At 46.4% G+C, this 27413-nt stretch overlaps 1 protein-coding gene across 1 annotated transcript in view; it reads left to right on the top strand.

Moving 5' to 3' along the window:
• Positions 1-27413, top strand: part of VPS50 (VPS50 subunit of EARP/GARPII complex) — a 791964-nt gene that overhangs the window by 463608 nt on the left and 300943 nt on the right. The window contains exon 22 of the mRNA XM_086941875.1: positions 12400-12480. Coding sequence (XP_086798001.1) covers positions 12400-12480 — 81 coding nt within the window. The remainder of the gene's footprint in view (positions 1-12399; positions 12481-27413) is intronic.

The following is a 27413-nucleotide window of genomic DNA, read 5'->3' on the forward strand; positions in this document are numbered from 1 at the left end:
ATTACTAGTCGGGTGTTATCTCTCTCAGAAGTGCTTTCCAACAGATCTTGTCTCTTTTTCTGTGCACATTTCCCTTTAGCCTGGTCTAGAACCTTTTCTTTGAATCTATGTTCCATTTCAGCAATCCGAATATTCGTTTTTTCTGGTGAAGAAACAATTCCTTTAACCCGGAGCATTTGTGAATATGGTAAGTGTTTTTTTAGACTCTCCTGATGAAAACTGTGAAAATGAAGGAGGTTATTTCGATCGGTCGGTTTGCGATATATATGTCTGTTTCAAAATATGTATCCTTTCTTGTATCTTCGACATCCACAAAGGTGATCTTCGTTGAATGAATTTCCGATGTGAATTGTATGCGTTCATCCCTTTTGTTCAACTCCTCAATAGCTTCAAGCTGATTTGATTTAGTATCACTCCATATGATAAACACATCAACGATATATCTTAAGATAAGCTTGATGTTGGTTTTCCATGGTTCATGTGTCAAGATATATTTATCTTCAAATCTTTCCATACAGAGATTCGCATAGGCAGGTGCTGCCGAATTTCTCATGGAAGTCCCCATTTGTTGCAAGAAGTACTGTTCTTTCCATTTGAAATAACTATGGAATAGGGTGAAACATAGGAGTTCCATCAAAAAAACTTTCATTTCCATGTCCAAATCTTTATGTAGTAAGGCAGGTTCTACTGCTTCAATTCCATCTTTGTGAGGTATGGAGGTATACAGTGATTTCACGTCCATGCTGCAAAAGACAATAGGCTCATCTGGTGTTAGTTCAATTTCCTCCAATTTTTTAATTAAGTTGGTAGTGTCCTTAACGTATGTCCTCCTCTTTATCACACACGGTTGCAAATATTTATCTAAAAGTTGGCCGATCGGTTGATGAATACTCCCCCTAGTAGACATTATGGGCCGAAAAGGAGGTTTCAGTAAGTCTTTATGAATCTTAGGGAGCATATAGATCGTGGGGCTTTTGTGACGAGTTGTTGTCAAACATTTTTTTGTTCTATCATTGATGACTTCCTTGTCATACACACTGTTCACGATTATTTGCAATTGTTTGGCAAACAGTTCCGTTGGATTAAATTCTAATGGTTGATAAACTGTTTCATCTGACAAATGCTTTTTAACCTCATGCTCATAGTGTTTGGTGTTCAGGATCACTATGGCACCCCCTTTATCTGCCTTTTGGCATATAGTATTCGGGTTCTTGGCAAGTTGTTGTAGAATTCCTTTCTCTTTTTCTGTTAGATTATGCTGTGTCCTTTTCTTCATGAAATTCAATTTGGATAATTCCATATTCACAAGATTTTCAAAGATATCTAAGGTTTTGTGGCTGGTGGGTGTCATATATGTGCTGTGGGGTGTCAGGCCACGTAGTTGATCTTCCCTAGTTGTTCCTCTGTCCATTATCACGTTATCAAATAAATGTCTGAGGCGAAGTTTCCTCATGAGTTTGTATAAACTAATTTCCAATTCCAATTTATCATTGTCGGTTGTGGGTACATATGTCATCCCTTTTTGTAAAGTTTCCAGTTCCACCCTGTTGAATCTTTCGTCTGAGATGTTAATTACTAAGTTGTAGGAACTCGGATCTTCTTACCCTTGTCCTTTTTTTATTTTTGACCAGGAGATGTTCCCCTAATTAGGGGCACGCTTGTTAGAGAATTATTGAGAATTATTGACGCGCACAACGGAGTGCACACCTTGGAGCACGCAACAACGGATATATAGTCCATCAACTATGTTGGTGATACTAGGTAGCTTGGAGGAATCGGAAAGACGCTTTAGTTTGGGTCCGAAGTAAGTTAAGAAATCTTTTAACCTTTGTCGAACACGCTCTTTTTCGAGCGTTGTTTTAATATCTCACACGGGTATTTGTAGCTTTCGTCATGCTGCCTTTTCTTTCACGTTCTGCACAGATGAGTATGGTTACCTGTCACCTAGCATTTGTATTCGAAGAGAGAACACCATCACTTTTAACTTGGCACTTATTTACTGTTTAAGGATACAGTCATCGTGTATTAAATACATGTATTCACTTTCCGATTCATGCTCCCTGATTAAGGCTACGGTGTAGCCGAAATGCATTGGAGTTGTTGTTAATATGCATATTGGAGTTTTGAAAAAGTTGAAAATAGAGTGAAATGCAACTCTGAAATGGAATGATAAAATAAAACATAAATTGAACATTCACGAAAGAAAGTTCTGTTACACAATTTTCTTTGAAAATTTTAACAAACCCTACGGGGAACAACGCAGTTAGGGGCACGCTTGTTTGAGAATTATTGACGTGCACAACGGAGTGCACACCTTGAAGCACGCAACAACTACAAATTATGTTCACTTGGAGTGCGGGTGTATGATAATATTGTTGAGTATACTTTTGGTCCCATGCTGCTCACCACTGGTTGAATCCACCAAAAAATCGTTAGTACTGACCCGCTTTACTTCATGGTTAGCAGATGACTTAATTTTTTGCCTCCAATTTCAAATTCCTATATTTTTATGGAAAGTTTGAAAAGGTTCAGTCTGAAAGAAACATGTTAGTTATAGATTACCTACCTTAGAATTACCCCCAGGCGTCAGACTGGATCCGGAAAGTTTTTCGTCAGCAGTACCTCTGAGCATCAAAAGGTGGCGTCGATTGGCTCCGCGTCCGTCGCCGGCATCGTGGTTGCCGGGATGACGTCACTAGAGCTACTTAGACGCCGCCTTCGTATGGTGACGTCAGTTCTTTCTTTTTCCGCGCCAGCCAGCGCAAATCCAGAGAGAGCCGTACCTCCAGTCACTTTTTGACTGATCTTTTTGAGCGGCTTTTGCCGACGTCTTTTTTGAGTCTACAACTCCTGGTGCACATAGGGATGCCCGGATTCAAGGCATACGGTTCCTGTAGTCGGCTGATGTCGGTTACGAATCTGCACCGCGTGAGCCTCTTTTGCCTGGAGCGCAACCACGACCCAAGTCGTTCTCCGACTGCCAGTCCATGGCTCCCGAAGGCTTTGCAGGAGCGGTCCTGAAAGCTTCTTGAGCATCGGCAGTCGGCTCCGAGCCGTTCGAGCTACCGGTCGTGAGGGAGGTCGAGTGACCGGTCACGGAGCCATCCTCACTCTTCCAAGTCTTCGAAACCTTCACACTCGGGGTCGGGTAAGTCGAAGCACAAGAAGAAGTCGAAGAAGCAGTGTCGCTCTTAGACTCCTCCTCATCGGACGGCTGACACGACGAGGGGTGTGGGTGGTGCCCCTCCCGTTGCTCCGTAGGCCAAGCCTGAAGAGTCAACTCCGGGCTTGCCTCCCTTCCCGGAACCCAGGGCGACTCCTGCCCAGATTTGTAAATTTTACAAGGCGATGCACGCCTTCTTTGGCCAGCCCGAACCCGCTAACGGGCCTTTGGGCCCCGCGGACTCGGTAGGGAGACCTAGGCCTTCTCCCACGGCTCCTGCCCAGCTTCGTAAATTTTACGAGGCGATGCATGCCATCTTTGGGCAGCCCCACGGACACAGTAGGGTGACCTAGCACGGCCCCCTTGGATCCAGGCCTGGATCCGTATTGGCGCTGGTTGACCTGATAACACCTCCACCGGCACCGCTTCCTCCACGGTTTCGGGTCTATCCTCCCAAACAGCGAGTTTTGGATATTCGGGCTATGATTCCGATCTTTCAGCCTCTATCCCGGGTTTATGTCTGGCTGACCCTGAGGCTGCTGGGCCTCATGGCCTTCTGCATCCTGCTGGTTGATCATGCCAGGTGGCATATGCAGGCTTTTTAGTGGGACCTGAAATTCCAGTGGGCGCAGCATCAGGGGAATCTGTCAGATTGCGTCCAGATCTTGGAGGGCTCTGCACGACAATTGCAGTGGTGGCTCACAAACCAGGATTGGGTCGACAGCAGATCCCTCTCCCTTCCTCAACCAGAGCACACTGTGGTGATGGATGCATCACTTCTGCGATGGGGCGGTCACATGGGAGAGGCAGAGATCAGAGGCCTCTGGTCTCCGGCGGAGTCCGGGCTCCATAACAACCTTCTGGAGCTCCGGGCGATCCATCTTTCACTCAAGGCATTCCTTCTCTCTGTCCGGGGAAGAGTAGTGCAGGTGTTCACGGACAACATCACCGCCATGTGGTAGTGCAACAAACAGGGCGGGGTGGGGTCGTGGACCCTATGTCAGGAAGCCCTCCGCCTCTGAACATGGCTGGAACATCAGGCCATATCCCTGGTGGTTCAACGCCTGGCTGGTTCACTGAACGCCACAGCCGATGAACTCAGCTGCAGGTGCATGATGGATCACAAATGGCTTCTTCACTCGGAGGTGGTACAAGGTCTCTTTCAGCAGTGGGGAGAGCCTTGGTTAGATCTATTCACCACCGAAGAGAACACGCAATGTCAGCTATTCTGCACATTGGAGTTTGCAAGTCGGCACTCACTAGGTGACGCTTTTCATCACGAGTGGAGTTGTGGTCTGTGGTACGCCTTTCCGCCCATACCAATTCTGCCCAGAGTACTGAAGAAGATCAGACGCGACCGGGCCCAAGTCATCCTTGTAGATCCGGATTGGGCACAAAGAGTCTGGTATCCTGAGTTGCTCAACATGGCCATCGGTCCTCTGACCCGTCTGCCTCTTCCGGAGGATCTTCTGTCGCAGCAACAGGGAATTGGTCCTCCACCCGAACCTGTCCAGCCTCCACCTCCTTGCGTTGAGATTGAGCAGCAGCAGTTGACGTCTTTTGACCAGCCTCCCGAAGTTTGTGATGTAATCTTGGCAGCCAGGCGTCCATCCATTAAGACGGTATACGCCTGCCGGTGGAACAAATTTGTGGCTTGGTGCACAGCAAAGGCTGTGGATCCCCTCTCTGCCCCTTTTTCTGTGGTTCTCTTGTTCCTTCTTTCTTTGGCCCATCAGGGCTCTGCTCTGGGCACTATCAAGGGTTATCTCTAGGCCTTCTCTGCCTTCCATAGCAGCCTTCTCTTTTGAAGTCCCCAGTTGTTAATCCTTTCTTGAAAGGCATAACTCATCTCTTTCCTCCTACTCCCTTCGTTATGCCTCAGTGGGACTTGAATATAGTCTTAACATATTTAATGTGCGCTCCCTTTGAGCTATTTCACAACTGTCCTTTGAGGCATCTGACGCTTAAAACTGCATTCCTGGTAGCCATCACATCTGCTAGAAGAGTGAGGGAGTTCCAGGCTCTTTCATCCAAGCCTCCTTTCCTGTCAGTCCATCCGGAAGGTGGTTCTCATGACTCGCCCATCATTCCTGCCCAAGGTTGTCACAGACCATCACTTGCCCGCCTTCTTTCTGCCTCCACATCCTTCGAAAGAGGAAGAGAGGCTCCCCGGTCTGGACACAAACCGTGCGCTTTCCTTTTATCTGGATCGCACCAAGCAATTCCAGGTGGATGACCAGCTTTTTGTTGCCTACGTGGGCGCCAAGAAAGGTCGGGTCGCACACAAGCGGACTATCTCCAGATGGGTTGTTTTGTGTATCAAAGCTTGCTATTCTCTGACGAAGAAGGAGCTTCCAGTGGGGCTGCGTGCCCATTCCACCAGGGCGACGGCAGCCACCACTGCTTTGGGGCGAGGCGTTCCTCTGAATGACATCTGTCAAGCAGCTACGTGGGCTTCGTTGCACACATTTATGAAACACTACTGCCTTGACAGTCTAGTCCGGAGAGACGGCTTCTTTGGCAGTTCTGTTCTCTAGGACTTTCTGGCGTGTTCTTGGTTCGCAGACCCACCTCGGGGGTTGATATTGCTGGGTTATCTACTCTTATGTAAGAAATCTATAACTAATATGTTTCTTTCAGATGAACAAGTTACTCATCGGTAACGATATATCTTTAAGAAACATAGGTTAGTTATAGATTCCTTACCTCCCCACCCTTCCTCCCCATTCTGCGAACTAATTTCTAGGGTTAAGGATATCCTTTCAGGGGTCTAGTTTTGTGCACCAGTGGTCCATGTTTTGCATGGCTCTGCGTTTCTGGCACGGAAAGTCGTGTACAGAACTGATATCAGCGCACAAAGGCGGCATCTAGCTAGCTCCTCCGGTGTCATCCCGGTGACCACGACGCCAACGACTGACGCGGAGCTGAGCGACGCCCCCTTTTCGACGCGCAGAGGTACTGCTGAGGAAGAACTGTTCGAGGCATATGAGTTGCAGATGCACACTATGCATAGATCGCCACCTAGTGTTGGGCCCTGATGTTTTCAGTTTGTTGTTGTCCTGAAAAGTTCTTTGGAAGTCACGAGATAGGTGACTCCTCCTTTGGACCAAATTGCGCATGGGCATCGGCTCTATCCCCAGATAGTTTTTTTCCGCCATCGGGCTCGGATGTGTTTTCTGCGCTCCGGTTGGGAACCGAATTTCCTGCGGTGCGCAATCCTCAACCAGTTCGCCGGTATTGTTTCGATTGCGCTCCACATCGACGCGATTCATCACCTTCGAAGTCCTTCAGGCCTACCTAGGCCTTACTTCTGGCTCATGGAAAGGACGCCATTCAAGAAGTGTCCTCGATGTGGGTCGAAGTTTCCCCACACCGACCTACATGAGGTGTGCAACCTTTGCCTCTCACTGGAGCACGAGGCTAAAGACTGTTCTGTTTGTGCCTCCTTCCTCTCCAAGAAGACGATCCGGGACCCACGAGCTCGAAGAACAATGGCCCACTCATCAGCTTCGATCCCTGACGACATCTTCGAAGAGGGCGTCAACGCGCCAGAACACCAGCACGCCGAAGAGAGTACCGGCTCCTCACACGCCGAAGACTCCGACGTCGAGGAAGTCACTCCAGCTCAATGGGTCTTAAGTAAGATCGTCAACCCCAACCCTTCCTCGACACCCTCTAAAAAGGCTTCAGATACACCCTCACCTTCTGGCCCGGGTGCACACTGAGAGACTGTTTCCCACGCCCTGCCTTCGGGCCTGGCAAAGAAGTTGATTAAGCCTTCAGGCAGCTCGGGCTCGAGCCAGCCTATCCACGGTGCCGATCCTACATCGACACCGAAGAAAAAGCCATCTTAGTCAACCACGCCGACCGTTGCTCCGACACCGAAGCACACAGCACCGAAGACTGGCAGCGGTTCATCGATGCTGAAACTGCATTCGGAGCCAACTAAAAAACTGCCTAAAACTCCAGAATCACACTCTGAACCGAAAAAACACCCGGAACCCAAGAAACAGGTTCTGGTAAAGGACACTTCAAATGGGGCAGACTTCTAAACCCAAATCAGCTACCGACTCGGTGCCGAAAAAACCTACGGAGCCGAAAACCCCGACACCAAAGGATCTGCCCTGTTCAGAAGAACATTTCACACCTGATCCTAACCAAAAAACTCTTGTCAAGGATCCTAAGACTGGTCAATCGACTCTCAGTTCCAAAAAGAGACCATTTGATGCACCAGCACCTGCACCTCGTCCTCCTCCTCCAAAGAAGAGACATTGCAACCTCTCCATTAAAGGTGCCTTCTTCCCCACCTCCCCATACTGTTCCCCATTACATCTACTCCACCTCACCATTCACCTACACCATCCCCTGATCCACAAGATGATGTAGACACAGACGCTGATGACACAGATGGAGGTGCACATGACCCAGCAGGGACTAATAGTCCCCCTCAGTCACCTAATCCATGGGATGATTACAACACCCCTGATGTGCCTTATGTCCCACAAGTCGACATATACCCTTCTAGACCATCCCCACCAGAGGACACTATAGGTTTTAACCTACTAGTCCAAAAAGCTGCCCAATATCATGGGGTAGACTTACACACAGATGCGGTGGAGGAAGATTTCCTACCAGACACTTTTGATAACACGCAAAGGTCTACTGCCATTTTACCAATGCTTAAGGGTGTAATCAAACATGCAACAGAGGTTTTTAAAGACCCCTCAGGGCTAGGGTCCTCAATCCTCGAATTGAGCAAAAATATAAAGCTGCCCCTACAGATCCAGTCTATAATAAAGGTCCAGCACCATTAGACTCTTTAGTAGTGTCTAATGCACATAAACGTGCTAATTCTCAGACATCCGGTGAGGCCTCACCTCCAGACAAGGAATCCAAGCTACTTGACACCTCAGGCAAAAGAACAGTGTCTCAAGCAGCTAATATCTGGAGCATCGCCAACACCTAAGCATTGCTGGCCAGATATGACAGAGCTCATTATGATGAACTAGAGTCCATAATGCAGCATCTACCTGACAAATACCAAAATAGGGCCATTGAACTGATACAGGAAGGTAAAAATATTACCGACACTTCCATTTGCTATGCCCTAGATGCGGCAGATACCGCCTCAAGAGCAATTAATACCAGCACCCTCCTACGTAGACATGCTTGGCTACGTATCTCAGGTTTTAAACCTGAGGTACAAAACCCCATCCTTAATCGGCCATTTGATGAGACACATTTATGCGGCCCAAATGTTGACGTGTCTTTAGAAAAGATGAAAAAAGACACAGATACAGCAAAATCTATGGGAGCCTTGCAACAGCAAGCTCCCAGGCGTTCTTTTCGTCGCTCATCATACAGAGGCAGCACTAGAGGCTACTTCTCCGAAAATACCTCCACCTCTTACAAAACCCCTAGCCAATCCACATTCACTAAGGGCTACCAAAGAGAGGGTTACAAGGTTAACAACAACAAAGGCAGAGGCAAAACCAACAACTCCCGCTCTGCCTCTACCCCTACCCAATGACTTTCCTCCCCTTCCCCCCCCAACATTCCACTCCTGTGGGGGAAAGACTGCAACAATTCCTTCCTGCCTGGACCAACATCACATCAGACAGGTGGGTGTGACAAATTATTCAATCCGGTTACTGTCTAGAACTAACATCTACCCCACCCAAACATACCACCCAAACAACGTCCAATGTCACAAGAACATCTAGCACTGTTAAAGCAAGAAGTAGAATCCCTGATACAAAAAAGTGCAATAGAACCAGTTCCTCTGCACCAGTAAACAATAAACACCGCAAAAGTGCTTGCCTATCCTACTCCAGCAAGGATAGCCAACATACAAGCATACAAACTCTTCTAACAAGGTTTCAGCTACAACACTCCCTTCCAGCAAGAGTGTTCATGCAACTCATAGGGATGATGGCCTCTTGCATTTTCATAGTGCCCCATGCAAGACTTCAAATGCGTCCACTAGAAGAATGGACTCATTCGCTCTCTGCAGTGGTGGAACACCAAAAACCTTTCCAAGGAACGACCGTTCCTAGGGCCAGTTCCGCAGATAATCTTAACTGCAGACGCATCGCTCTCCTGCTGGGGAGCCCACCTACTGCAACACACCATGCAAGGCAGATGGACACCACAACAAAGGTTACTCCACATCAATCATCTGAAGTTACTAGCAATATTCCTAGCACTAAAAGCTTTCCAAAAGCAGGTATCAAACAAAGCTGTGTTAGTCCGCACAGACAACATGAGCCATGTACTACATACAGAAGCAGGGAGGCACACACTCCCTGTAACCATCTCAACTAGCACAGGACATATTCCTTCTAGCCCAGCATGTTCCAGGAGTACAAAATACCATAGCGGATCTGTTAAGTCGACAAACACAACAGACCCACGAGTGGGAACTTCATATGCAAGTTCTTCAGCCATTCTTTCAGATGTGGGGACAACCTCGGATAGACCAATTTGCCACCCACGCCAAATGCCCAAGCTTCGCCACCAGATATCCACACCCACTGTCCAAGGCAATGCGATATGGATGAATTGGTCAAACAGATTTGCGTATGCTTTTCCACCTCTACCACTCATGCCACTAGTAGTACGTAAACTACAGCAGCATTCTTTGACCCTCATCCTAGTTGCTCCAACGTGGGCCAGACAGCCGTGGTACACCACACTGTTACAACTGTCGGTAGTACCGCACCAAAAATTACACCTGTCTCCACACCTCTTAACGCAGAAGCTTAACCTTGCGATCTGGCTCCTGAAATCCTAGAATTTAGATATTTGAACCTTCCTCCGGACTGCATGAATGTCATAAAAGGAACTAGACGTCCAACCACTAGGGCATGTTATGCAGCCAAGTGGAAACGATTTGTAATATATTGTCACAACAATAATATTAATCCTCTAGAGGTGTCTATTCAACACATCATAGGATACTTACTGCATCTCCAAAGATGCAACTTAGCCTATACATCTATTAGACTACATCTTGCTGCAATAGCAGCATATCTGCAATGCCAATAAAGCCTTTATGGAAGGCCTTAAAAGAATAATTCCTCCCAGAGTACCACCTTCACCTGTGTGGAATTTAAGCGTTGTTCTCAAACGGTTAATGGAGCCTCCCTTCGAACCTTTACACAAATGTGAACTACAATTTTTTACATGGAAAGTTGCGTTCCTAGTAGCTATTACCTCTCTGCGGAGAGTTAGTGAACTACAAGCACTAACCATTCAAGAACCCTTTTTGCAAATGCATCACAATAAGGTGGTTCTGCGTACCAATCCAAAATTCTTACCCAAAGTCATTTCTCCCTTCCATCTCAATCAATCTGTGGAACTGCCTGTTTTCTTCTCGCAACCACAGACAGTACCAGAAAGAGCTCTTCACACATTAGATGTCAAAAGAGCATTGCTATACTACCTAGAGGACACAACCCTTTCGTAAGACAAAACAACTTTTTGTGTCTTTCTCACCACCACACAATGGTAATCCCATTTCAAAATCTGGGGTAGCTAGATGGATTGTCAAATGCATACAGATTTGTTACCACAAAGCTAAACGTACGTTATCTGTTCCTCCTAAAGCCCACTCTACAAGAAAAATAGGGGCTTCTTTAGGCATTAGGCATTTAGGCATTTTTAGGGAACATTCCCCTAGATGACATCTGCAGAGCAGCTACATGGTCTACACCGCACACATTCACAAAACACTATTGTGTAGATGTGCAAACCAAGCAACAAGCTAATGTGGGCCAGGCTGTTCTCAAAACATTATTCCAAACTACTGCAACAGATAGGGGTGGTCGCCGCTAGGGATGGGTACTGCTATACAATCTATGCATAGTGTGCAATCTGCAGCTCATATGCCTCGAACGGAAAATGCTACTTACCAGTATGCATCTGTTCTTGGCATGTAGAGCTTCAGAGTTGCACAAGCCCACCCGCCTCCCCGGCTACCCTTGTCTGTTCTAGTATTATCTTAATTAGATGCAAATTACATGGGCATCCTTCCTTTTCTTGCAAAGCTCCATCATTTCCCTAATGGTGAAAAACAATCTGGGGATGGAGCCTATGCCCATGCGCAATCTGGTCCAAAGGAGGAGTCGCCTATCTCGTGACTTCCAAAGAACTTTTCAGGACAACAACAAACTGCAAACATCCGGGCCCAACACTAGGTGGCGATCTATGCATAGTGTGCAACTCTGCAGCTCTACATGCCAAGAACAGATGCATACTGGTAAGTAGCATTTTCCTTCCGGATCCAGTCTGATGCCTGAGGGTAATTCCAAGGTAAGGAATCTATAACTAACCTATGTATCTTACAGATATATCGTTACCAAAGGTAAGTAACTTGTCTGTTTTGCTTATATGTATTTTTGCCTTATTGCTCTCCCATTACAAGGTGTCCCTGATCCCCCAAGGGTCGGAGGACCACTGGTTAAAACCTGCTTCTCTACGTGAAGGAGGACGGATGTTTGAAACTGTTCAATGTGTATTCTTATGTGTTCTCCATCACAGCTTACGTCTCTCTCACTGCCCCTTCCTCGGAACCCTATAAGATGATTTTGTGTTTTTGTTCATGTAATGAATGTGGACGTCTGTCCGAAAGGGAGATTTGAATGCATCAGTAAGTAGAGGTTTTCGTTAATCGTGGAACTGTTTTGTTCTCAGTACAATGTATAGCATTCTCCCCCCCCCCCCCCCCAAAAAAAAATGAAGTGAAAATCCATGTGTTTATATTTTTATGGTGGTTCGAAGGATGCCACACTCCTACACAACAGTTCATGAACATAGCCCTAGCCTCGCTCTAAGATGCTTCCAAACCTTGAAGTGTTGATAAGGTAATCATGAAAATCAAAGTAGATTCCACAGTAACATCTTCTTTTTATTAATTGATTGCTTTATGTGGTGGACAATGAATCTTCAATATGACTGTGTACACTTGTGCGTTTTAGTCAGTGGTTTACTATTAGTTGTGCTCAGAATTGAAATAAGTTGCCAGGGTTTAAGCATATTCGGGTAACAACTACGTTTACACCAGACACTTCTTTGTAAATGACTGAATTCATAGGTGCCCTTAAGTGTGTTTTCCGTGCTGCTCCTTAAAAGTGTAAGCCAATGAAGTATGCGTTAATTTAATTTAAATGGTAGGATCTAGTGTCTTTGGAGATATCCTACACGGGCATCATGTTTGCTTTTTTCTTTTTTTCTAGTTTGAATCCACTGGCCTCGGTCTAAGCAGCAGCCGGCTGAGAACCACCCTAAACAGAATACAAGAGAGTCTGATTGATGTGGTAAGTAAGCCCTGTGCGCGGCTAATGCTCGTTCCCGTTGAAGTGGGATATTTCAAGCAGTTGCAGCATTCAGATTAACATCACTTTACATGAGTTTCCTAAACGTTTTACTGAACCTCTTGACTTAAGAATCCATTTCCTTATTCTGAGAAAACTGGAAACATAATTGGCTAGAAGTTGCGTTGACCTTTTCATAGAGGTGTATTCGCTATATTATATACGTTTATATCTGCAGCAGCATTCACTATGCAGTGTTCCTGAGCTTTGACTCCTCGCCTTGCAGGCCTCGTAAAATCTCACATTTGTTCAGTTCCAGCTATTTTAGCACCTGTTCATAAGTTCTGGCAAGTGAGCTTAAGCTGCAAAGAAGAGGTGTTCAGATCATTCAGAAAGTGTATGAGCAAAAAAGATGCCTTTATATCTTGATTATATCTTGACATATTTGCTGTGGGTTGAAGGACAGTGGTCAAATGCCAGTTTGTCTTTTTACTAATTGTTTCTGATCTTATCCTGGAAAATGGTGTTTACTTTTCCTTCTCTTACTACAGTTGGAGGTTTTTGCCAAGTGAGCTGTCTGGCCATCATTGTAAAACAAAAGACTTAAAGATATCAGTTTTTTTCTAACACATAACATTTAAACAGCTTGTGAATGAACAGTACAAGTATTTCAAAATATATCAGGAATTACAATATAATTTTTTTAATGTAATTCAGAAGGGTGATGCAAACAAAGATGTAAATAGGAGCAAAACAAATCAGAAAACTTTACCTCCTGGCCCCGCTAACTGCTTTTCCTCTAGCTTGATTGATCACCTTACTCAACCCGCACTACGGTATGACAAACTTTTAACGCTGGGTGATCTTAATTTACATTTTGATGATGCTTGCTTTACGGCGGCGGGTGAGCTTTGTCAGGAAATGGCCACCCTACAACTTAGGCTAATATCAGATTCCCCAACCCACCTGAGGGGCCATATGCTGGACTCCCTTTTTGCGAATTGGTAGGATATAGTTGTTTATCCCCGTTCCCTGTTGTATGGACAGATAACTTCTTGGTCCCTTTCGCTATGAGACTGCGGGGCCAAAGACAAGGGAAAAAGCAAAAAGGGGCATAGTGTGTCAGGGATGGGCGGGCTTCTCACAGGAAAGGTTTAGCGCCCTCTTGTTGGGGGCCTACCTGGCGGCACAGATGCAGAAGGGGCATGCATATACTTAAGACAGGATGATTACGGAAGCCCTGTCCGCACCGCCCCCTGGTCATATAAATTACCGGGTAGAGCACATAAATCTGCTCCTTTGTACTCTGATGCCTTAAGAACGACGAAAGCAGATTGTAAACGCCTGGAAAGGCGGTGGAGGAAAGATTTCTCTTACCAGGGGAGGAGGGAGTATAAAGAGGCACTGAAGAGCTACCATGGGCTTATTAGAAGAGCAAAAGCAGTATACTATCTGGAGAGAAATGGATCGGCGGCAACTGTACACGGGAACTGTTTAGGGTCTATAAGGAGATATCTTCCTTATCTACGTCAGCGGCGCTGGCTGTGGGACCAGAAGAGCTATGCAACCATGTGGCTGATTTTTTCTCAGACAAAGTGGAGAAAATATACACCACCTTCCCTGACTCCGCCCGTGTAGGAGATGAGGTGGCGGAGGAGACAGAGTATGTCTGTGAGGGTGAAGGGTTGAAGAGTTTTTCCATGCCCCACCCAGAAGAGTTAATTAAAATCTGCATTAGTATAAAATCGGGCTCTCCTAGAGTACTAAGGTACTGAGAGGGAGCCTGGATATCCTGGAGCCATATATTAGACACTTGGTGGAGACTTCTTTTAGGACCTGTACAGCACCAGGTTGCTGGACGAAAGCTTTGGTCCTACCGCTCCCCAAAAAACCCCATATAGGCCCAGACCAACTGGATAATCTTCGCCCCATCTCTCTCCTGCCATATTTTGCCAAGGTCGCGGAGAAAGTGGTAAATATGCAGCTGACGGCGTATATTGAGAGATTTAATCTCCTGCATCCCACTCAGTCTGAATTCCGAGCTTTCTACTCTTCGGAATCCGCCTTGCTCTTTGCCACTGAGACCATCAGGCAATATATGGACGCAGGCCAGACGGCGGCCTTGATCTTGCTGGATGTAAATTCCGCCTTAGACACTGTTGCCCACCACACTCTGGCGCAGTGTTTGAAGAAAGGAGGTGTGTCAGACAGTGCCCTGAGCTGGCTGAAATCTTTCTTGTCTGGGTGTAGCTTCCAGGTGAGGTAGGGATCCCATTACTCGAAAGTCATCGATTTAAGACAAGGGGTACCGCAGGGATCGACCCTGAGCCCGACCCTGTTCAATCTCTACGTGGCTCCTCTAGCAGAGATCGCTGATGGGTTTAGGATCAGGGTTGTGTCTTATGCCGATGACACGCAGCTGGTGGTCTCCCTCACACAGGCACCGGACACGGCAGCCTTCAACTCTGTGGCCTGCCTGCACGAACTGGCCGCATAGATGGCTAACAACTGCCTGAAGTTGAATGGCAATAAGACCGAGGTGCTTGTGGTGGGGCGAGCTCCGTCGGTATGGACATCTGCCTGGTGGCCTCAGAGCTTGGGGACTACGCATGTCCCCAGCACGCAGGCAAAGAATCTGGGGGTGTGGTTGGACACAAGGCTCTCCTTTGAGTACCAAACCAGGTGGGTGGCAGGCTCCTGTTTTGGAGTCCTGAAGGTCCTCCGCAAAACCCTGGATACGCTACCGACTGCTGCCAGGAAGACAATGGTTCATGCCCTGGTGACATCGCACCTGGATTATGGCAACATCCTCTATCTGGGTACTACGACAAAGTGTATGCTCAGACTCCAGGGGGTGCAGAACGCAGCAGCACGACTGGTTCTTATGCGCCCGAGGAGAGCCTCTGCGAAGGCAACGCAGGCTGTACTCCACTGGCTGCCGATAAGGGAGAGAGTCCTGTTTAAGGCAATGTGTTTGCCACTGCATCCTGCATGGGACTGCCCCCTCCTATCTGTCGGAGCTACTCACCCCCTATGTCCCTACACCCCAACTAAGATCATGCGGGGGGGGTTTGGTGTGCGTTCCTGCCACCAAGAGAGCTAGGATGGACGGACGCTCTTTCCGCCTGCTGGCAGCCCAGCACTGGAACAAACTCCTCGTGTACCTCCGGATGGAGGCCCAAGAGAGCTTTTTTCAGGAAAAATTTGAAAACATATTTTTTCCCCCGGGATAACTAGTGAGAGAGGTTGTCGGGTGTGGAATTCTTGCAGTTGCACCGCAGCGCGGGGACACACTGGCCTAGTGTAACCATGCGCTTTATAAATGTGCCTATTACTATTATTACTTGGTGATGTGCAATTGACAACTATTTGCAGAAACTTAATTTGCAAAGATTATACATGATATTGTTTCATTCGTAAAACCGCATGTCAGTGGGAAATATTGTGGCCATTTAAAAAGGAAAATCTGCTGATTGCAAATAAGTTTGCTACCACTTCATGCTTTAGGTATGTATTTATAACAAGTGATAGTTTGGCAATGCAGTTAATGAACTAAGAGGTAAGTCAGCAGTCATGTGTATCCTATATGTCACTAAATTTGTATTATATAGGAACCAATAGTTAAGTCTTTTAAATCAAACAAAAGTTATATTTGTACAGCAGACATGACATGCTTAACTCGTGTATTCGAAGATGCTCTCATATGTGATAAAGAACAAAATGGTGGATCAGTGAATTAAAATATTTCCCCAGGATTACATAATTTGAAACCAGTTTATGGGTCAAGAGCATTATAATTAGGCATATTAAATTATTTAAGTCACTGGACCCGCAGGTCTAGTAAAGATTTTTATGATTTTTCGAGTCCTTGCTTGGAAACTATGGAAATCAAATATAGTTAATATAATGTTGTAATTATAGTTCATATTTCCATTTTATTTTTTCACATTGTTTTTTAGCCTAAAGTTTATTTATATATATGATTAACACTTGCAATCATAAATTTATAAAGGAATCAAGTGAACAAAAAACAATGAATCAGAGACGCAAGTTATTTCAATCTTATTCATTAACCTATGTAAATAAAGAATAAGGGACACTAAAGTGTCGATGATTAATCCGTCTTGCTTGTCAGTTATGATTTTTGTCCACTAAACAAGAATCCCAGATCAATTATCACCAACAAGAAACAGCTTTTAGGGCAGAGGTTTTCAATCTGGGGGTAGGGCCCTTCTCGGTGCGCAAATTGATGTTAGAGGGACACCAGACTCTGGCTGTGAGGAGCTTTTAGTATACCCCGTTGCCAGCAAAGATGAACACGATGCTCATAAACAGCACTGTGGTTGCAGCGAAAATGTGGAAGTGATACACTCTGTAATGGGCAATCAGTAAAAGTTTTGTCAGTCATGTCATGGCTGGGAGTAGGTGTCTAAGTGGGGCCCACAAATAATGCCCATCATTACACCCCACATTTCGGATATAGGATCACGAGGACGCTTTATGGTTGGTAGATCTGATAGTAGATTGTTGGCACTTATCTAGTTGACTGCACTTTTAAATGGGATAACTGAACATGACTGCTGTGTCAGTATTGTTAAACATGTTTCATGCTGCTAGGTGGCCCAATTTCTTGGGAAACACCTTCAGCCAGTCATGGGATTTTAGCAAACAGTGCATTGCAATTTGAGACTTTCAGTTTCGCTTTTAGCATTATACGAATAGGCTCGAAAATTCCAGCATGCAAAGTGTTTCTGCCTAAAATGCCAGAATTGACTGGCGGTGTAAATACAACATGGAGCTATTTAACAGCTGGGTATGAAAATAAAACGATTAGAAGGCAGGAATGAACAACAATATTTGTCAGCATTTCATTGAGGTGCTCTATAGTCCTTTATAATTTTGGTTCTTTTGTTTAACATATGTTTTCTAATTTCCTGTGTAAGAAAAAAGTGAAATAGAAAATTGTTTCTGGATCGTTCTTTCAATATGCTTTTTCACCAGGTTACCTCACTTGAAATGTTCATATTGCTAGTTATATTTGACCCATAATATACTTATGGTAAGGAATAGATAAGCACTGCTGCAATTCATCTTTGTATATATTATTTGGGGGGCAAGCCCTCAAGCCCCATAACATTTTTACATTCCTTGCAGTATTTATCACTATATCGGTTAAATATGAGAACTAATGTTTGTCACCTGGGGGTGAAGGACTGGGTTCTGTAGGACCCAGCGGTGCCAGGGCACAACACCTGAAACCTTCGTGGGTAACCTGCTCCGGCGTACGAATCACAGAGACACGGGACACTTCCTTTGACGTCAAAGATTCAAGGTTTATTTACTGCAGGGAACACAGAAGTCACGACAAGCAACACACGTGCAACTTGGGGAGACTGCTTCAAATTGGTTCTGTGGATCGCTCCTTTTATACAGTTTTTACCCATAGAGTTACATTGAACACAAAAGTTTACAACCCGGTTCCCACCATTATTCCCCAGAGGGGTCGCTTTGGTCACTTTGAAACACATAAGGTCCGGAACATAAGTGCGGAAACACTTGGCGGTTCCCAACTGTAAAAACCATCTTCCCACCATTAGCAAATTCCAATCAGCAGTAAAAATAGATCGAAATAGGAACAAGGACAGGTGTAGAGGAAGACGGAGACAGTGGGGAGATCGGAAAGGGTGTAAAAGGGGAGGTATCGGGAAACACGAGATACAGGCATCAAAGGGACGTGCCTAATGAGATGCACGGCTGAGGCAATAAGTCCGTGCGGCAAGATGAGCCTTGAGCGGCGCCATCTGCCTTACAGTAACATCCCCCTCGTCATAAAGACATTTACAAAGGACATGTGTCTTCCGCACATGGATTGGGAGTCCCAGGGTCGCGAAGCGGACAGCGTCCGTTCGCTGGCTACTTGAGGGCAAGAGACAAAATGGATGCCGTATCTAAGATGGAACCCGTGGGTACAGATCAAAAACCCACATAACAAACGAACTGTTTAAGTTAGCACAGCGAAACTGCGCACACTTACTAAACTCGTCATTTGCGGTTCATAGATACCAGACTCGACCATATTCGTGCGAGTCGGAAACATCACTTACAATTGCCACGGAACCTCAGACGCTCCTTTTGCCCTCATGTAGGCAAGCACTAGTCGGAATCATATTCGATATTCATCAAACCATCGAGATGCTGCTGTAGCATAGCTCTGTCCAATCGAGTCCCCTTGGTAACAGGTGGTTGTCTCATACACGTTGTAGCACAGAGGCCACATAAGGCAGGACCACACTGTACACAAAGGCAACACGTGAACAGGAACACTACAACAACCCCGATGATCATCAGAACCTTCCAACCCCAAGTCGACATCAGGCCCCAAAACCATCCAAGTAACGTCCAATCCCCTACATCCACGTGTATGGATTCGGAGATCTTATGCAACCTCGAGATGGCTTGATAGACAGTTGGAGCATTATCTGGAATAAAAATGCAGCAGCTCGAATGGATCACCTTACATACCCCACTGCGATCTGCTAAAATGACATCTAAAACCATACGGTTTTGTAACGTCATAAGTCTCTCCGCCTGAAGTTCTGTGGTGATATTACCAAGGGCACTGGCAGTAATATTAGCTGTCGATTCTACCACTCGAGTCAACTGTCTCAGGTTCCTACTATTGACCATAGGTCCCCAAAACGGGAGGAAACCCTTGAAAAAGTCTCCTGCCTCTTGACCGGCGGTGTCCTCTTCGCTAATTACGCCTCTCACAACTCTAGTCTTGTGATAATCGGCATCTACAGTGAACGTCGGAGGCAACAGATTTGCAATGAAACATGAGCCCATGAAGTCAGCGGGCAACCATGCATATGCACGATCATAGCAGATAAAGTATGTACCCTTGGCAGCCAGAAACACAGGGGACGAGGACATCGGCAGAATGTAATTTTCAGTGCAAGCACTTGCTCCAAGTCGGGCTTGCTATCTTCGACCACGACCCATGAGACAAAAATTACCAGTGTGGGGTACGACCCATATCGGAGGCGAGCTTTTAAGCTGCTTCTCGCTAGTGAACACACTATATTCCCCTCTACTTAGGACCCTATAGGCCTGTACCTCTTCTTCGGGAATAAGCGAAGGATCATAGATATCACTATCTAAATCCTCTATTGCTATCGACAAAGGTTTTTGATACGAGGTAGGACCAGAGTAGGGGGAACGTGGTTCTCGAATGGGGTGGAAACCCAGTGCGCTTCGAAACATTGTTTGAAATGCTCGAGCTGACCCTTGGGAACTATACGGCAACACCAGATATGGAATTCCCTTATCCGTAGTATGTGGCATCAACCCACACACCCAACAATTAGTAGTGTTAACCACTAACTGATGCTGATGAAGGAGCTGAATAAAGGAATTGTTGCGGAATTCTACACGTCTAGCCTGTTCGTGTTCCGGTAACATGTGAAAGGAATGAGGAGAAGCAGTAGAGGTAAGAGTAGGGAGAGGAGTAGGAGTAGGTGTAGCAGGTAAAAAGTAAGACATCGTGTAATACACCCCACCCGCCAATAATGCAGAAGCAGTCAAAGACAATACAAACAGTTGGAATATGAAACATTTGGTACGACTAAGTTGCTGCAGCTTGAATCGATGAACATGAGCTCCCTCCAAATCATTCAGCTTCGAAAATGCCATTCCCTACGACCGTCCGCAACGTTTCTTGACGCACTTCGTTCTGTGCAGTAATAGTCAATCCCTAGGAGTTCCCAGGAACCGACGGCCTTTAACCTAGCGTCAAGACCTACTATCCAGAAGGAAGTACGCGCGCGGCCCTACGGCCTTCAATACACAATATGTATATGCAAAAACAAAGTCTCTCAGCTGTGGAAGCAAAAAGATACAAGGAATGAAACTCAAAATATGTATATACCAAAATAATCACAATAATACAAATGTTCAGAACTGATCACGGAAAACGGGATAATGCAATCGCCAATTCAGCAAAGCAGAATATTTTATTTGTCCTTAGTGCAAGATCGCAAAGAGTATCGGTGTTTCCCAGGACGTGTCTGCTCGTCGAACAAAGGATCCGTTGAAGGGACAACGTCCTGCTGATCAGTTGATTGTTCTGGTCTTGAGTCTTTTGATGACAATTGTTCAACAGTGCCTTTCTGCTGCGCTGAGGATTCTCCAACAAGCTGTGCGTCGCTAAAAGGCACAAACGCCGGCAATGTTTCTGTTTCAGATGACGCAATGCCTCTCCTTACCCACGGGTCTGCCGGCAAAGGGATGGGGACTCGTTTGGTGTGCGTAGCATGCACCCAATTCTTACGTCCCTCAAGACGAACGGCAGTCCTCGTGGCCAGGAGCACTTGGTAGGGTCCGGTGAACCTCGGGTCCAGGTTATTTTTGCGTGAAAAGTTCCTTGTCACCACCCAGTCTCCGGGCTGGAGCTGGTGGCCTGGACCCTCCGTCTGCGTCGGCAATGCGTCGTAAACCTGTTGGTGAATTAACCTCAGTTTAGCAGTCAGGTCATGTAGATAATCGATCAACATTGGGTACTCAAGATCAGAAAACATTCCTGGCCTAGGAACCCCCCACACATTCGCAGGACGGCCGAACACTATTTCATAGGGACTAAGCCCTACTCGGGAGTGTACAGTCGCCCTAGTTGACAGTAATGCTAATGGTAAAGCGTCAGGCCACGAAAGACCAGTCGTAGCCTGAATCTTTGCTAGCTTTAGTTTAAGGGTGCCGTTATACCCCTCAACTAATCCAGCTGACTGGGGATGATTGGCGCTGTGGAATTTTTGATTAATCCCAAGGCCTTTACACACACTCTTCATCACACTTCCAACAAACTCACTTCCGTTATCAGACCACACGACTCTAGGCATTCCATACCGAGGAAAATATTCCTTCAGTAGGATTTTCGCAGTCGACAAAGCAGTATTGTCTTTGAGAGGATAGGCCTCAATCCATCGGGAGAATGCGCAAACCACAACTAAAACGTATTTCAGGTTATTGCATCGCTCCATATGGATGAAGTCCAATTGAATCACCTCAAAGGGATACGAAGGGGGAGCAAAACTGCCAGGAGGAGTTGGGGTTCCTTTGCCAGGATTGTACATTATACACACCATACAATTCTTCACCAGACGTTCAGCACATTTCGTAATGCCATCATTCTTCCATACGGGCGCCAACAATTTACAAATGCCTTTCACGCTGATATGTGCTAACCCATGTGCCATTGTCACAACGGCCAGCACATATGCATCGGGCAACAACCATCTTTTCCGATCTGACAAATCAATCCAACAACCACTCGCATCCAACTTTCCCGTACTTTCTTTCCACTTCGCTTTTTCAGTCTCAGTGGCCTCATTCTGAATTGCTTTCACACTCTCGATAGTGTCCTCACACATACTCGATTCTGTAGGCCACCTAACCGAACTCGTCACATACATCCGAGTGCTAAGGTTTCGGGCAGTCTCCTTAGCAGTCTCATCCGCAAACGCGTTACCACGACCAACATCATCCGTCACCTTACGATGTGCACTACATTTAACAATCGCAACTTGCGTAGGCAAAGTCAATGCATCCAAAAGATCATTCACAAGCTGGCCATGCTGAATCTTCGTACCGTGCGACGTCAAGAAACCTCTCTCTCTCCACAATCGTCCAAAACTGTGCGCGACGCCAAAAGCATATTGGCTGTCGGTGAACACATTCACACGTTTCCCTTTCGCTAACACACATGCTCTAGTAAGAGCAATCAATTCTGCAGCTTGGGCAGAATTCTGATTCAATCTTGCAGTCTTAACAACAGTATTCAACGTTACAACAGCATAAGCAGTAGTCACATCACCATTCGGCAACTTAAAACATGACCCATCCACATACAAAGTACCATCCGGGTCTTCCAATGGGGTGTTTTTAAGGTCCACTCGACCTTTCGTTTCCTCTTCAGTCCTCAAGTAGCAATCATGTTCTGCTACTTCATCTGACTCTGTGCTAATCGGTAACAAAGTTGCCGGATTCAGAACATTACAACGTTTTATCTGAATGTGGCTTGCCAGCAGTGTCAACTCGTACCCAGACAACCTCGCACTCGTCAAGTGCTGAGTTTTCGTACGATTCAAAAGAGTATCGACTGCATGCGGAACCATCACCGTAAGCATATTATCCATGACCAATCCTGCTGATTGTCGGATAGAGACCGCAGCTGCCGCAGTTGCTCTCAAACAACTCGGCAATGCTCTAGCTACTGGGTCCAAGGTCGAGGAAAAATATGCACATGGACGCTGTTTACCACCAAAAGGTTGCGTCAAGACACCCAAAGCACAACCTTCCCTCTCGTGAACATATAATGTAAACGGCTTACTGTAGTCAGGGGTACCTAACACAGGTGCCGAACACAATGAATCACGCAGTTCAGAAAAACTTTTCTGACATTCTTCCGTCCATGGTAAAGGAGTTGAAACATCCTTGCACGTAAGAGCCACCAATGGTTTCGCTAGCAATGAAAAATTAGGAATCCATTGCCTGCAGTACGACGTGATACCTAGAAAGGCACGCACATCTCTTTGGGTTTTTGGCACAGCCATTCGTGCAATCGCTGCAATTCTCTCTGGGGTCAACCTCCTTCCCTCCTTTGACAATAAGTGACCTAGATAGGTTACTTCTTGACAACAATATTGGAGTTTAGTAGGTGACACCTTGTGATTCAACTCACAGAGATGTTGCAGCAACGACACCGTAGCAAGTTTGCAAATGTCCTGAGTATCAGCAGCCACCAACAAGTCGTCGACGTATTGGATCAAGGCCGCACCGACCGGCAACCTAAACGCATCCAGTTGACCCTTCAAGGCTTGGCTGTAAATAGATGGACTTTCACAGTAGCCCTGAGGAGCGCGTTTGAACCGGAAGCTACGTCCACCGAGAGAGAAACCGAAAAGGTCCCTGCTCTCCTCGGCAATCGGGATGCTGAAAAACGCATTTTTCAAGTCAATCACCGAAAACCACGATGCAGAAGCTGGAATCAGAGTCAGTAGCGCCGTGATGTCAGGCACGACGGGAAATTGAGGAACAACAATTTTATTCACTTCCCGTAAATCGATAACAAAACGATAAACAGGCGGTTTCGAAGGATCAGTACGTTTAAGAATAGGCAGCACAGGGCTGTTGCACACGTTTCCCCGAGTCTCCTCAATAACATCTTTCTCGATCAAATCATAAATGATTGCTAACAGTGCTCGTTCACCATCAAGGGAGATACGATATTGGGGAATACGTGGCAGTCGCACATTAGATTTCAACTGAACAACATAAGGGGAGATATCAAGCAGGCCCACGTCATTTGGACCTGTTGCCCACAAAGACGCAGGAAGAGAACTCAATTCCGGTGGAAGCCTATCGAGGGACAAATACATAGGAGAGACAACCCTCTCTCCTAACGTAAGCTTTACACCTGCAGGAGAACAATACAAAGTTGCGTACAAACGTTTAAGCAAATCCAGACCCAAAAGATTTTCACCACAACCAGTAGTCAAAATCAACGGAGCTTGAAGCTCACGTGGCCCTATTGTAAGGGGCAAAGGGCGCGAAACTGGATTGCTAACGGGGGCGCCAGAGAATCCAACGGAAACATTTGTTAAGCCAGACAAAGGTGTGCCAGGGAGTTTCGAATGCATGATAGAACTTTTCGCTGCACCAGTGTCCAACAGAAAAGGCTCAACGACGCCCGATGTAACAACTGCGACGTAAGGCCCTCTCTGATCAACCGGAACTGATACCACTCCCTCTCCTTGTCTTAGGCTGTCCTAGTAATTACTGTCGTCAGTTCCCTGATCGACGTAGTAATCGTCTACATTGTACTGCGCAGATCGCCCTTGCGACGATCCACGTTGATCGAAACAATTATTAGAATTAGATGAGTTGTCTGAGCGATCATTCTGAGCACCACGACCCCTACCACGTGATGCCTGCTGCGAACCACCACGGCCTCCTCTAGACGGATTACCATTATTACGTTCGTTTAAAACAGGGCAATTGAATTTAATGTGTCCCTCCTGTCTACAATAAGCACATTGATCGTACCCCAACGATGATCTTTGGGAGGAGGAATCGTTTCGCGGCTGTGACCGATTCGATTGCGGCTGCGATCTATTCTGTTGGGGCGCATTCTGATTAGAACGCGGCGGATACGCTTGTTGCAACAACACTTTAGTTTTCAGCTCTTTCGTCTTTTTGTCAGCACGGTCATTCTCTTCTTTCTCTCTATTCTCATAGTATTGTGCCGTAGCCAATATCTGAGCCGAAGTAGAAACGGCCCATGCACTTTCCGAATTCTTTAACTTATTGCTCAAATCGGGCAATAGATTCGAAACAAATTTATCCACAAACAATCTCTGACCACCCTCAGTACCCATATCCTGTCCACTGTGATCGATGAATGCTTCCTCGAACCTCGTAAAGAAGTCGGAAACACTCTCATCCTTTTTCTGCTTACAGGCTGACAATTTGTCCCAGTTTACTCTCATAGCTGGCATAAGCGTTTTCATTAACATAATTATTCGCTGGGGAAGAGCAGTAATCAGCTGGTCGGGTTTAGCACCCCCAACTTGTCCGGCGTCCGCCGCGACAATGGCATTCCAATCACCACCCAATTCATTCTGATGATCTTCCTGCCGAATCTTAGCCCATACCGGTTGCGGTACAACATTACCGAACAACATATCGATATCGGAAAGATTCATTACCGTAGCATCTACAAGCTGTGATAATTCCTTGTAATACCCCATAGGATTTTTGCGCGGATCAGGCAAAGATTGCTTCACCTGTAACACTTCCGAGCGTTTCCATGGGAGATGTATCCATACTCTCTGGAAATGCGGCGGAATAATAGGAACAGCAGTAGCATCACCTGGCATCCACACTGGTGGAACTTCACGCATAGGGTATTGGCCAGACTTGTCTGGTTGGTTTTCAATATCCTCAACAAACAATGCATGAGGTATCGGAGCGGGGCGAAGAGATAGCAACCGCTCAATAGCACGTCGAACGTTAGTATCTACTATCAGTCCATTTGCGAACTGAAGCCGAAGTTCAGACAGGGCGGTCAGCACCTCGTCAGGCGCATCGGCCGCTATCTGATCATGCAGGAACTTACACATTTCGTCAAACACATATCTCTGGGTAGGTATATTAAATTGACAAAATGTCTCGAGGACAACACGGGGTGGATTTCTAAGAGGGTTTACCATCCAACCCATCGCCATATTATATAGCGCAACGCGTTCTCTGTTTCCAGGAAGCTGACTACGTCTCTGAGGACCATCAGAACCAGCGGACCCATGAACAGGTCCGAGCGAATGAAAGAAACTAGCCGCAAGGGGAGAGTTACGACTACGAGTAGAAGGAGAAAGATATGACACAGGACTAACAAGAGAAGGAGTAGAGACCGTAGCAACAGCAGGAGTTAACAAAACAGGAGCAGTAGCGGGAGCAGGAGTATGTGGAAGTGGAGGAGCAGTAGGGACAGAAACAGACAAAGGAGCAGGAACAGTCGGAAGAGCGGGTGCAGGCTGAGGGACCGGCTGAGGAACCGGCTGAGGTACAGGCTGAGGAAGAATAGGCGGAAGAATAGGTACGGCAGGGACCACAGGAGCTGCAGCTGGGGTACCCTGTACGTACGGAGGTGGCGACTTCATAAGATAAGACATTAAAGGATCCTCAACTGCCTCTTCCTTCTTTTCCGACTCCGTAGGCAAAGCAGGATAACATTTATCTATAGTCATACGCTGTAATCTATCAAACACTTCCTTATCCTTAACCTCCTTATCTCGTTGAAATTGCTCTGCTTTCTTCACTATGGTGGCAACATTATCTCGCTGACTACGTTTATTCTGTCTGATTTCTTTCTGTCGGGCTTCTTTGCGCCACAACCGAAAGGCATCAAACATGGCCGGCCTTGATTTTCGTTCGAACAACTTAATTTCTAGATTATCTAAGATCGGCGCCTCGAAGCTACCGTGAGGTGGCCAACGAAGGTCGCCGTCCTTCTTTGTATATTTAATCCAATAATCGTTAAAGGTAATCGGGCCTAGCCCATGTTTGCTATACAGGTCATAAGTAGGAGTTCCAACCGGAGGTATCGGACACGAATCCTCCAGTCGGGAATCCACACCACAAGGTCTGAAACAACTAAACAAAGTACTACGACCAGGCATCTTGCACACTAGCCGAGTTTCACAAACTTCAAGGGTTACGGGATTTACCAAGTCCCAGCAAAGAACAAAACCCTCGGTTTTTGGCGGCTGCAGTCGTCAAACAACACAACTACGAAACGCTAGCAAAGTGTCACCGACAAAAACACTCACACAGCGTTAACAACAAAAACACTCGCTAAAGTGTCAACAACCAAGAACTCTGGGAGCGACCCACAAATACTTAACTCAAAGATCAATGGCGTCACCAGGAAGGCCCGTCAGTCGTCTCGCTATACCAAGGTCTACGCCAGGCGCCAAAACAGGTCTACAGTCAGGGCAGCAGTCCGTCGCAGCCGTCCGGAGGCGGGAATCTTCGCGGGAAAAGTCTTCGGGCCACTTATTTCGACAACAGGATCGATGAAGCGGAGTGCACCTTCCCTCGGAGATTTCACACGAAGTTCCTCACGATCGTCGGGCTTGGACCGGTACCACTGATGCAGCCCCACGTTGGGCGCCAACTGAAGGACTGGGTTCTGTAGGACCCAGCGGTGCCAGGGCACAACACCTGAAACCTTCGTGGGTAACCTGCTCCGGCGTACGAATCACAGAGACACGGGACACTTCCTTTGACGTCAAAGATTCAAGGTTTATTTACTGCAGGGAACACAGAAGTCACGACAAGCAACACACGTGCAACTTGGGGAGACTGCTTCAAATTGGTTCTGT

This window comes from Lissotriton vulgaris, chromosome 10, assembly GCF_964263255.1.
Source record: "Lissotriton vulgaris chromosome 10, aLisVul1.2, whole genome shotgun sequence".
In the NCBI taxonomy this organism is placed as follows: domain Eukaryota; kingdom Metazoa; phylum Chordata; class Amphibia; order Caudata; family Salamandridae; genus Lissotriton; species Lissotriton vulgaris.